This window comes from Rhinoderma darwinii, chromosome 4 (assembly GCF_050947455.1).
Source record: "Rhinoderma darwinii isolate aRhiDar2 chromosome 4, aRhiDar2.hap1, whole genome shotgun sequence".
Classification (NCBI taxonomy): domain Eukaryota; kingdom Metazoa; phylum Chordata; class Amphibia; order Anura; family Rhinodermatidae; genus Rhinoderma; species Rhinoderma darwinii.
Window position 1 is genome coordinate 335,065,391 of NC_134690.1, and position 12,530 is coordinate 335,077,920.

The 12,530-nt window shown below is 42.8% G+C and overlaps 1 protein-coding gene across 1 annotated transcript in view; it reads right to left on the bottom strand.

The window, feature by feature from the left end:
- Window positions 1–1,497: 1,497 nt before the first annotated feature.
- Window positions 1,498–12,530, bottom strand: part of VIT (vitrin) — a 114,009-nt gene continuing 102,976 nt past the window's right edge. The window contains exons 22-26 of the mRNA XM_075864442.1: window positions 8,276–8,423; window positions 7,591–7,694; window positions 6,377–6,603; window positions 4,468–4,981; window positions 1,498–2,490 (exon numbers count right to left, since the gene is read on the bottom strand). Coding sequence (XP_075720557.1) covers window positions 2,312–2,490; window positions 4,468–4,981; window positions 6,377–6,603; window positions 7,591–7,694; window positions 8,276–8,423 — 1,172 coding nt within the window. The 3' untranslated portion in view covers window positions 1,498–2,311. The remainder of the gene's footprint in view (window positions 2,491–4,467; window positions 4,982–6,376; window positions 6,604–7,590; window positions 7,695–8,275; window positions 8,424–12,530) is intronic.

Here is a 12,530-nt window from a genome sequence, read left to right on the forward strand (position 1 = left end):
GGGGGCTGTATGGTGTGATCTACAGTGGGGGGCTGTATGGCGTTATCTACAGTGGGGGGCTGTATGGCATTATCTAGAGTGGGGGGCTGTATGGCGTTCTCTACAGTGGGGGGCTGTATGGCGTTATCTACAGTGGGGGGCTGTATGGCGTTATCTACAGTGGGGGGCTGTATGGCATTATCTACAGTGGGGGGCTGTATAGCATTATCTACAGTGGGGGGCTGTATGGCGTTTTAATACAGGGGGGGTCTGTAGGGAACGCCATACAGCCCCCCCTGTAGGGAACGCCATACAGCCCCCCCTGTAGGGAACGCCATACAGCCCCCCTCTGTAGGGAACGCCTTACAGCCCCCCCTGTAGGGAACGCCATACAGCCCCCCCTGTAGGGAACGCCATACAGCCCCCCCTGTAGGGAACGCCATACAGCCCCCCCTGTAGGGAACACCATACAGCCCCCCCGTAGGGAACGCCATACAGCCCCCCCTGTAGGGAACGCCATACAGCCCCCCCGTAGGGAACGCCCTTACAGCGTCCCCAACCCCCCCAAAAAATGCGACCTATAGTGTGAAAAGACATGTATCGCCACAGGATAGGGGACACATGTGTGATCGCTGGCAGCGATAGGGAGAACAGGGGACCGAAAGTCCCCCGAAGTTCTCCATGACTAACCTCTGACTTCCGGCGTCTGCGCAGCTCAATAAAAATGAAAGGAGCGCTGGTCACGCATGCGCACAAGCGCGACCGGCGCTCCATTCATTTCTACGGAGCTGCCGACACAGACCCCGGAAGTCCGAGGTTTGTGATGGAGAACTTCAGGGGACTTTCAGTCCCCCGTTCTCCCTATCGCTGCCAGCGATCACACATGTATCCCCTGTCCTGTGGATATCCTGTGGATAGGGGATACATGTCTTTTGTTTAATGGCAGAGCGGGGAGATACCTCCCTGCTCTGCCGTAGTGTTCAGTGGCGTCGCGCTGTAGCAGCCATAGCGGCTGCTAGCGGAGCCTCCGGCCATGGTGGGGGCCCGTGCCGGCGAGTGACACGGGCCCCCTCACGCCGCGGGCCCTGTAGCAGCCGCTACGGCTGCTATAGCGGTAGTTACGCCACTGTGCATGGCCCAGGTGCCTGGACCGCAGAAAGAACAGACATGTCTTATTACGGCCGTGTTCTGTGGTCCAGGCTCATAGAAAATAATGGACGCGGCCATGTGCACAGCCCGCGATTTGCAAGCGGCTCGCAGTTGACACTCCGCGGCCGGCCAACCCGAAAATAATGGCCGTGCACATGGCTATGGTCGTGTGCATGAGGCCTAACTGATAATGTGATGTTGAAGTTTGTCAATAAGCAGTATTGATGTATAAAAATGTATAAATATTTTAAATATTTGTTAAGACAAACTGTCTAAATTTAATATCAACAAAGTCTGGTTTTTATTAAAGACATATTTTATTACAATATACAAAATAATTGCAAGAAAGAAAACTCAAAACCTTGCACTGATTTAGCATGATAATATTTATCTATTATGGGCAAAACAGATTTTATGTGCATATTATGCAATTCTACTGTTCCATGCTGTAAAAACTTGTCATGCGACCCTATGAGGACCAAAATTCATGACACTGTGCAGTGAAACGAGCCTTCAAGGCCTTCACATAGCTACAATAAAGTACCATCCATCCCTGGAAGAGCAGAATGTTGCTCGCGCTATTTGTGCAGGCTGAAATAATTGTTTGTTGTGAAGTCACCATTAAAGAAATATTACAAAAAAACTCAAATTGTTGTAGTGTTTTGTATCATACTGTGAATTGAAGCTTTACTATGTTCTGTGTAGATATTGAGAACATCAACACCAGAGGGCGCTATATGAAGGAATAAAATACTTGTTGACTATACAACCCTTTTACAAAATTACGTTATAATTACATGATTTATTTTCTATAATAGAAAAATACGTTTAACTTTTATGAAAGCAACACAATTGATGTTGTCTATAACCTCTCATCGAGCGTTACATCAGCATAAAGTGATGTACGTGGTCTTCCTCAGAATATAATGAAGATTACATATTTGTCCTTATGCATTTCTGAATGTATAAAGTGTCTCATATACTGCAATTTACAAGTTCATTTAACACCTTCTGAGTAAATAGAGGCTACGATACTCAGCCGGAGACATTATTTCAGAATACTGGTGCTTATACATCGACCTCCCTATATAATTACATAATTCATTGTAGCTGTTGTGTATTCATTGCCAAAAGGAAACCCTGTTCTCCAAGCAGTATATAACTGCATCAACCAATACATGTTTTAATTTCGGGGTTGAGAATTATACTCTGTACAAATGTTCTGAATGATCTTTCCAACAAACTTATAGAGGCTATCAAATTCATCCACGAAAAATGAATGCTCTTTATCTGGATCGGTGGCAATAGATTCTAATTCATCTTGGGCTGCCCAGGCCACACCAACAGCGTATGCAATGACTCCTGTAAATGAAATGTAAAGGATTAGTTTATATAGTCTATAGCCACTTACTTTTAATCTAGCTTGGAATCCCACTTCCCAGAATTAGAATCTGGTGACGTCTACACTGGTGGGATGGTTTTAGGCTCACACCAGCATCATTGCTTTTGTTATTGAGGCTAGGGCTACATGGTAACATTGACTGCGACACATCACCCAACCAAAGATCGCTGTGTGATCACAGTGTCGTGCTGGCTGCGGTAATGAAAGTGCATGACTGTCGTGTCGTGGTCCTGGCAAACTGCCAGTCGCAATGCAGCCATGTTCCCTTACATTCCTGTGATGCAGCCAGTGTGACACAGCGATCATTGGCCGTGCAACCTGTGTTGCGGCCAAGGTCGCAGTGTAACTCTAGCCTAAAGGAGTCCTGAGAGTTTTGACATTTCCCTTTTCAAACAGAGTGAATCTTGACGGATCCCATTTACTGTAATCCCATATACGGATCCGATGTACTTATAATGAGTGGATCATGTTTCCGTGAAATTTCATGTTTTTTTCCTCCACTGCAGACTAAATAAGTGTAGGGGCCAAATATAAATTTACTAAATAGCAAATTTCAAGAGTGCAAAACTTTACAAGAAGTAATTCAGCTGGAATTTTCAGCTGGAGTCACCATCAGTTTGACCAAGACCTCAAAGTTTGAGCTCCAATTTCTTCCATACATTGTTACATCAGGAATATGAGTATTTATATATTTTAATTCTTGATTATACGCCTCTATAATTCTAATGTCAGACATGTGTGCTGTTCCCCCTGTTCTTGTATACATACTGTAAATTTAAAGGTACACTCCATAAGAAAAAACGGATTCACTGTGTTACGCATATTTCAGGCTCTGAAGAGGTGGTGCACAACTTCTATCATTGGTGTTCTTTAAAGCTCTGAGTCATGCACCATCCCCTTAAAGAGGACCTGTCACTAGGTCCTACAAAGTGAGTTAGTAGTCTCTCCTAATAGCCGCTGTGTCTAAGTGTCCAGCCGTGTTTTTCCTGTACTTGTGCGTCCCCCATTGCTGAGTGTTGGACCACTCTTTATTTAGAAACTAATCTAAAAATGACCCACTGGCTAGCCAATTGGTAGTTTAATGGGTAGAGCTACCAATGAGCCTCTGACGCTGACCTATCAGCGTGAGGCTGTTTCCCAAAGACAGTCTTCAGCCAGCATCATCGCGTGAAACCACGCTGGCTGAAGATTGGCTGTCACACTTAAAATAGAATACATGGCAGCATACGAGCAGGCTCAATGTATAAATGAGAGCACTTGTTTGACAGTCGCTGTGATGCCAATCATTAATAGCAGGTAAACCTGATGATTATATCTTCCATGGCACGGCAGCATTCATACAGGGTGTCCTGCTTCACTATTGTTCTCCTCGCTGATTGGTTTGTCACAGTGATACTCACTGAGCCTCTGACGCTGACCTATTAGCGTGAGGCTGTTTCCTAAAGACAGTCTTCAGCCAGTGTCATCGCGTGAGACCACACTGGCAGAAGACTGTCTTTAGGAAACAGCTTCATGCTAATAGGTCAGCGTCAGTGGTAGCTCCGCCCATTAAGAATCGCTGGCGGCCAAACCCACTTGGCTAGCCAGGGGGTCATTTCCATATTGGTTGCTAAATAAAGAGGAGTCCATAGCTCAGCAACGTGGGGGGACGCACAAGTACAGGACAAACACTGCTGGACTCTTAGACACAGCGGCTATTAGATGAATCTAATAACTCACTTTGTAGAACCTAGTGACAGGTTAAGCTCCTGGACTAGGCATAACACAGTGTATCAGTTTTTCCTGAAGTGTTCCTTTAATTGTTTTAGAGTTAAAAATATAAACAGCTATTTGCTTTAAGTATGAGATATACACAAAAAAAAAAACAGCTTTGGTGACTATAAAACAAAAGACAAAATTTACACAATACTTGCAAGGAATAGAGTAAAAGTAATTACCACTTCGATGAGCAGCTGCTGCGGGAGCCCGAACATCATCATATGACCGTCCATCTGTGATTACGATCATGATCTTCCTTTTATTTGGCTTTGATTTACTGAAAAGCTGGTCAAATGCATATGTTATGGCGGCTCCCGTGCTTGTACCTCCACTCCAATAGCCTATCCGCATGATGGCATTTACAACATCTTGTTTTGTACTATATTTTTCAAAGCCAAACTCCAGTCTCTGTTCGTATGTGTACTGCACGGCTCCAATTCTTGTGTCTGTGTCTGAGATCTCAAACTCACTTGTAATGTTTGCAATGAACTGGAGGACAGTACGAAAATTTCCAGTTCCAACACTGCTGGAACCATCAATGATAAACCCAATATCAGCAGCGTTGAGACACGTCTTGCTGCAGACTAATTTGTCAGTGTCACACATACGCTTCACCAAAGGATTCACAATCTTATGGAGACCAAACCAGCTAGGAACATTGATAGAAAAATGAGCATTGGCTCTACAAACAGCCTACAAAATAAAAAATAAAAAGTTACATTTCGAGTGCTGCTACCATTCACTTATTGTATTCGGGGGAAGTAATTCTGTTATAAAGATAAGCTATCAAGTTTACAATGTACAGATACAATGTATCCAAATTTTAATAAATGTTAACAACAAAGTAAAAAAAACAAACCAGGATAGAACATTCAAGTAACTGCACAAATGTATCAAATGATAAATGGTTTTAGTAAAATCCGGTAATTGAGATCAAAGTTCAAATAGTAATAAATCAGACTTTTGTTGTATTTGTGCCTAGTCATCTTCAAAGTACACTTACAGGGCCATGCCACGCTTGCAGGAAACCTAGCTGTGGTAATGGAGTAAAACATTTGTCCATTCTGAATATGTGTATATAGCTCATCCAAAATCTGAACCACATATGGCTGCGTATGGCCAGCTTAAAGGGTATGCTCATCTTAGCAACCAAGTTTTTTTATTGCTCCAATTCGTCTAGAATTCTATAATCAAGGTTCTTTGTAAATAGTCTTGATTAAAAATATCCTTTCATTTTGTGTATACAGCTCCTATGCAGACTTGTGTGAAATCCTGTGTAGTCTGATTCTACAGTCATGTGTTACCTTCCATCTGCTCCCCTTAAACTGTCTATAGGTTATCAAAAAGCCAGGGTCAGATGAAAAGGGACTAACACATGACTGCAGGGACAGACTGCACAGGGTTTGTTTTTGGCTTGTAAAGGAGTTGTACTAGAATCGACAATTATCACCTAACCACAGAATAGGTGATAATTGTCTGATCGCAGGAGGCGCCACCGCTGCGACCTCCACCGATTACGAGAACGGGTGTCCTGAACCCCTTCTTCCTCCACGCTGCACCCCCTTAAATTGAGCAACGATCACCCCCTTCAATGTTTATGGGACTTACAGAAAAAACTGTACTCGTCTATTTCTATAATTTACATAGACTTTGAATGGATTGGCAGTGCACATGTTTGACCACCACTCTTTCAATGTCCGCGGGACCCCCGTTCTCGTGATCAGTGGGGGTCCTAGAATAGGTGGTAATTGTCGATTCTAAGTATAATACATAAGAGATACATGGAGATACATAGGTCTGCATAGAAGCTGTATACATAAATAGTGGTAGATTTTTAATCGAGACTATATGCAAGGTCATTTTTTAATTTTAGATGCGTTAGATACATAAAAAAAATGGTTGCAAAGGTTAATATAACAAGTGTATTGAAACACAAATTAAATGAATGACAAGAAACTATTAGTTTGATTAATATTTAGTCTCCACTTTGTCTCCATATCTTGACTCTGTTTAGTCTACATTTTGTTGTTCTCAAGTCTTTTTGTAACTACAAAAAAAACGAAAATTTAATACTGTTAATAAAAATACCTTGTCCACGAAGTTGGGTTCCACAACAGTTGATCTCTCATTATCATCTGCACCCTCAATTGTCACAAAGAATATGTTGATTCCAGATTCACGAGCGAGACGGGAAGCTTCCTCCACTTTATCTGTTGGCCAGCCGTCTACAAGCACAACGGCAACATTTGGGGCTCCCCCTCTATTCCCACTGGCATCAGAGAAGTAATTCTTATTTATATAAGAGAGAGCTTGTCCTGAAGAGACAATCAGAATAGTTGAATTCTTCATGCAACTAACATTACAGTCTCTATCTTATAATTTACAGTATACCCATAAAACATTAAAGTGCCATATCTGATCTATTTATCAACATGGTGTGTGCGGCATCATACGTTTGGTTCAACTTGCTGGGAATATTAGACACATTTCTTTTCCATATGTCACCCCATGGCTGGCATACATAAACACCAATAATCTTCTCCGAAAAATGGTACATGTTTTTAATAAATTTGGCACATTTTAGTCATGGCCCTTTCTTTGGACTCTATTCAAAACTGTTGCGGTTGGTGTAAAAATGATCAAAAACACATAAATTTAAACCACACAGTGATAGAATTTAAGCACATTCGTTTAGTAGATTTCTCCAATTATGTGTAGTTTAATAATTTTTTCTAAAGTATCTAGGCATGAATGGGTATTTCAGTGATCCATCATTTTATTTTAATGATTCTAAGCCCTCATGCACATGACTGTAATATGGCACCCATAGACTTCTCTGGGGCACTACTGAGCCTCCATATAGTAATAGAGCTTCAGTAATAGAGGATATTATGTGCTCACATTTGCTAATATCAACTATGTTAAAATTTACATAGACAAATGACTGTCCCTAGAGAACCAACTTGTAAATTAGCATTCCCTCTGCAGCATTTTCTAAGATGGAGCCACGACTGGTCTGATTGAAACGTATCTCAATGAATCTTGACGGATCCTATTGACTTATAATGGGGATATTTAGGGTTCTGGTGTTTTGATGGTGTCAATAGTGCTGCAGACTATGCTATTCTTGACAAAAAAAACAAAACACTGTAACCCTGATTTAATAAAACACAGCGATAATATGAACAGAACTTTATAGACTATAACATCTTAAATTTATGTAAACACTTAGTGGTTGACTTGACTTATGTTAGCACTTGTCTTTGGTTCTAGTGATATGCAATGAAATAAAAAAAACTTACCAACATTAGAATATCCTCCTTTTTGTGGAATTTTGTCAATAGCATTTTTTAGGTCTTTGGAATTGAAATATGAGCGAAGACTGAACTCTGTATGTGGGTCATCACTTAGAAAGGAAAAGACAGATAACAGTAACTGTAATCGTAATCACAACACGTGACACAATCGTTAAAGTAATGAAAACAGGGAAAAATATTTCAAACACTTAAAGGAAACCTGTCAGGTTGAAAATGAAGTACAATCTGCGGGCAGCATGTTATAGAGCAGGAGGAGCTGAGCAGATTAATATATTTAGTTTGTAGCAAAAGATTCAGTATAACTTGTAATTTATTCATTTAAACCCCTGCTCATTCTGGGCTTAGGAGTCCAGTGGGCGGTCCTACTCAGTGGTTGACAGCATTTCTTGTATGAATGGGAATAGAGAATGCTTTCGATCAGTGATTAGGACCGCCCACAGGAAAAGTTATGCAGAATCTTTTTCTACAAAGTATATATATCAATCTGCTCTGCTCCCCCTGCTCTACAACATGCTGCCCACAGATTGGGCTTCATTTTTAACGTGACAAGAAACTATCAGCAACATTGTTGCTTGCATTTTAGATACTCTCGACTTCTACCATGCATCATACCATTAGTTTGTGTTATTTGCACATAAAAATGTAGAATATTCATAATAGGTGTTCTTACCCATACTGTACAATTCCCATAAGAGGTCCAGAAATTCCAACATCAAGGGCATCTGCCATCTGGTTCAGGAAAAGCTTTTGAATCCGGAAACGTCTCTTGCCAATACTCCAGCTTCCATCAATGAGAAAAACCAAGTCTATTTTGCAATCTAAACGTAAAGGATAATAAAAGTTCTTTATAGTTATTTGCAGTAACTTGTACAAATCCACAGGCTGTTGCCATAAAAATGTAGCCTCTTTCTATTCATTGTGGCTGTGACTGCAAATCATTGTACCTCAACTCAAAAAGGTCTCTCCAAGTGCTTGCTACCAATCTTATAGCAAATATGAATGAGCTATTTTGACATTGGTATCAAAAATATATATTATTTCCTTTTATTTTTAATCAACAACTATAGAGCTTTGCCTTCTCTTCTTTGTTCAGATCAGAGTGAATAAACAATGAAGATAGGCTTATTCTGCAGCATCAAACCACATGTAAATTTCAAGAGATAGATTCGCGGCACATGCCAAACTCAGTTTCCTATCGCCCGGCAGCTAACATTACTATTAAGTTGGAGTTAAATCCCGCATGAGAGTGGCAGCATTGAGATGCACAATTATGAGATTCAACACCTCTCTATTATATGGACTACTATAGTGACTGCCAGGGGCCAAACTATTGACAATCATTTTTTTTTAATTTTTTTTACAGTTTTCCTTGAGATAAGCAAAATGCTGATTTTTGTATTTGGTTGCTTGATTTTAAAGGATATTTACAATTTTCATAAAAATAAAAGTGGGTTTTCATAAATGAAGACAGAAACATAAACAACACAGAAGTGTTGAACCAAGCTGCCAGATATATGTGAAGTTATCCCAGGAATAGGAAGAATGTCCCAGGGAGAAATACTTATTATTCAAGTATTATGGGAGTAAGTGTAAAAAGAAATAGAGTCCCCTGTTTTTTCAAAACGAATTCATATTTTATACACAGTCTGTACCTTAAAGATCACTATATTTACTCATATTAAATAAACATAGTTGGGTGTATAGGTCCTTAGGACATTGATTTACATTAACTTTATATTATTTAGCCCTTTATGGAGGTATTGTTTGGAAATTATTTTGGGAATCTATATGTGTAAAGGATCTGCCTGACACAGCTTCTGTGTCGACGCCCGTGATTAGTCAGTCTGCAGCTGCTCCTAGGTCTGATAGAGTGACTCCATCTGCTACCACTCAGGCTGGTAGGCTGAGGAGTGGGAGAACCTATCACAGCCTGGCAAGACAGAGCTAGCTCCCGCCCTCTGTCTATTTATACCCTAATTTCCTGCTCTTCCTTGCCTGTGATTCTGTCTGGTTTCCTGGCTCTGCTGTTCCTGCTAGTACTATTGACCTCTGCTTCAAATTGACCCTGGCTTTACTGACTACTCTCCTGCTCTGCGATTGGTACCTCGTACACTCCTGGTTTGACTCGGCTCGTTCACTACTCTTGTTGCTCACGATGTTGCCATGGGCAACTGCCTCATTTCCCGTAGCTTCTGTGTACCCTTGTCTGTTTGTCTCTCGTGTACGTATTGAGCGTAGGGACCATCGCCCAGTTGTAAGCTGTCGCCTAGGACGGGTCGTGCAAGTAGGCAGGGACTGAGTGGCGGGTAGATTAGGGCTCACCTGTCTGTCTCCTTACCCCTACATTACATAATCACAGGCCCATATACCTTTTCTACCCCGGTTCCTACTACTATGGACCCCCTTGAGACCCTAGCTCAGCAAATGCAGGGTCTCTCCCTACAGGTCCAAGCCCAAGCTCAGAGGTGCAACCAGCGTGATGCTAACCAGGTAGTGCCCTCCACCTCACCTCTTGAACTTCACCTCAAGTTGCCTGACCGGTTCTCAGGGGACTGGAAGACTTTTTTCTCCTTTTGGGAGAATTGTAGGCTCTATTTCCGATTAAGACCCCACTCCTCAGGTTCTGAGAGCCAGCGTGTGGGTATAATTATGTCCCGGCTCCAAGGCGGCCTCCAAGAATGGGCCTTCTCCTTGGCTCCTGACGCCCCTGAACTTTCATCTGTTGACCTTTTTTTTCTGCTCTCGGGCTTATCTATGACGAGACTGACGAGACTGCCTTTGCCGAGAGTCAGCTGGTGACCTTACGTCAGGATAAGAGACCCGTTGAGGAGTACTGTTCTGACTTTAAGAAGTGGTGCGTAGCTTCTCGGTGGAATGACCCTGCCTTGAGGTGCCAGTTTAGATTGGGTCTGTCGAACGCCCTGTTTGATTTGCCTAAACCTGTTCCGGTAGTGTGTATCGACTCCACTCCACTTGCTAATGGTTGTTTTGCGCAGCATACCCCTGTTTTTGAACTCATTCTTGGCTCCATTCATTTGGAGCAGTACTCTGTACTGGTGATGCAGGGATTATCGTCCGATTTGGTTCTAGGCCTTCCCTGGTTGCAGATGGGTAATGAATGCATGACGTCCTGTTTTTCTGTTAATTTTATTTATCTCCCTGAGGAGGTAAACACTCTACCTGAGTTTATTCAGGACTTCGCTGATGATTTTTCTAAAAAGGCCTCCGAAGTGTTACCTCCTCATAAAGAATACGATTGCGCTATCGATTTGGTACAAGGAGCTAAGCTCCCTAAGGGTAGGATTTTTAATCTCTTCTCTCCCGAATGTGAGGCCATGAGAGAATATATCCAGGAAAGCCTGGCCAAGGGTTACATTCGCCCCTCTACTTGTCCGGTAGGTGCTGGCTTCTTCTTCGTAGGGAAGAAGGATGGTGGTCTTAGGCCGTGCATCGATTACCGAAACTTGAATATTGTCACTGTAAGGAACCAGTATCCCCTTCCTTTGATTCCTGATCTCTTGAATCAGGTTCAGGGGGCCCAATGGTTCTCTAAGTTTGATCTTCGCGGGGCTTATAACCTTATCCGAATCAGAGAAGGGGATGAGTGGAAGACTGCGTTTAACACGCCCGAAGGTCATTTCAAATACCTCGTCATGCCCTTTGGGTTGTGTAATGCTCCCGCGGTCTTCCAGAATTTCATAAATTCGATTTTAAGAGACTACCTGGGGGTATTTCTTGTAGTTTACCTTGATGACATACTTGTGTTTTCCAGGGACTGGTCCTCCCACATTGAGCATATCAGGAAGGTGCTCCAGGCCCTTAGGGAAAACAAACTATTTGCTAAATCTGAAAAATGTGTGTTTGGGGAGCAGGAGATACCATTTTTGGGTCAAATCCTCACTCCTAATGAATTCCGCATGGACCCTGCCAAGAATCAGGCGGTGGCTGAATGAGTCCAACCTGCCTCCCTGAAAGCGTTACAGTGCTTCCTGGGGTTTGCCAATTATTACAGGAGATTTATTGCTAACTTCTCGGTCATCGCTAAGCCTCTTACGGATCTTACTCGCAAGGGTGCTGATCTCCTCCACTGGCCTCCGGAGGCGGTTCAGGCTTTTGAGATCCTTAAGAAGTGCTTTATCTCTGCCCCAGTGCTGATTCAGCCTAACCAAATGGAGCAATTCATCGTGGAGGTTGACGCCTCTGAGGTGGGAGTGGGTGCTGTCTTGTCCCAGGGTACCAAGTCCCTCACCCATCTCCGTCACTGTGCCTACATCTCCAGGATGTTCTCGCCCACTGAGAGTAACCATGACGTGGGCAACCACGAACTCTTAGCCATTAAATGGGCATTTGAAGAGTTGCGCCACTTCTTGGAGAGGGCTAGGCACCAGGTAACTGTCCTTACCAACCACAAGAATCTGGTTTTCCTAGGCTAAACCTGAGACAAGCTCGATGGGCGTTGTTTTTTACTAGATTTAACTTTATGGTCACCTATAGGGCTGGGTCTAAAAATATTAAAGCTGATGCACTGTCGGGGTAGCTTCATGGCCAGCCCTCCTTCGGAGGAAGATCCTGCTTGTGTTTTGCCCCCAGGTATAGTCATATCCTCTGTTGATTCTGACTTGGTTTCCGAAATTGCGGCTGATCAAGGTTCAGCTCTCGGGAACCTTCCTGGGAACAAGCTGTTTGTTCCCCTGCAATTCCGACTAAGGGTACTCAGGGAAAATCATGACTCTGCACTATCTGGCCACCCAGGCATCCTGGGTACCAAGCACCTCATTGCTAGAAACTATTGGTGGCCTGGGTTGCCTAAAGACGTTAAGGCCTACGTCGCCACTTGTGAAATTTGTGCTATGTCCAAGACTCCCAGGTCCCGACCAGCGGGCTTACTATGTTCTTTGCCCATTCCCCAGAGACCTTGGACACAT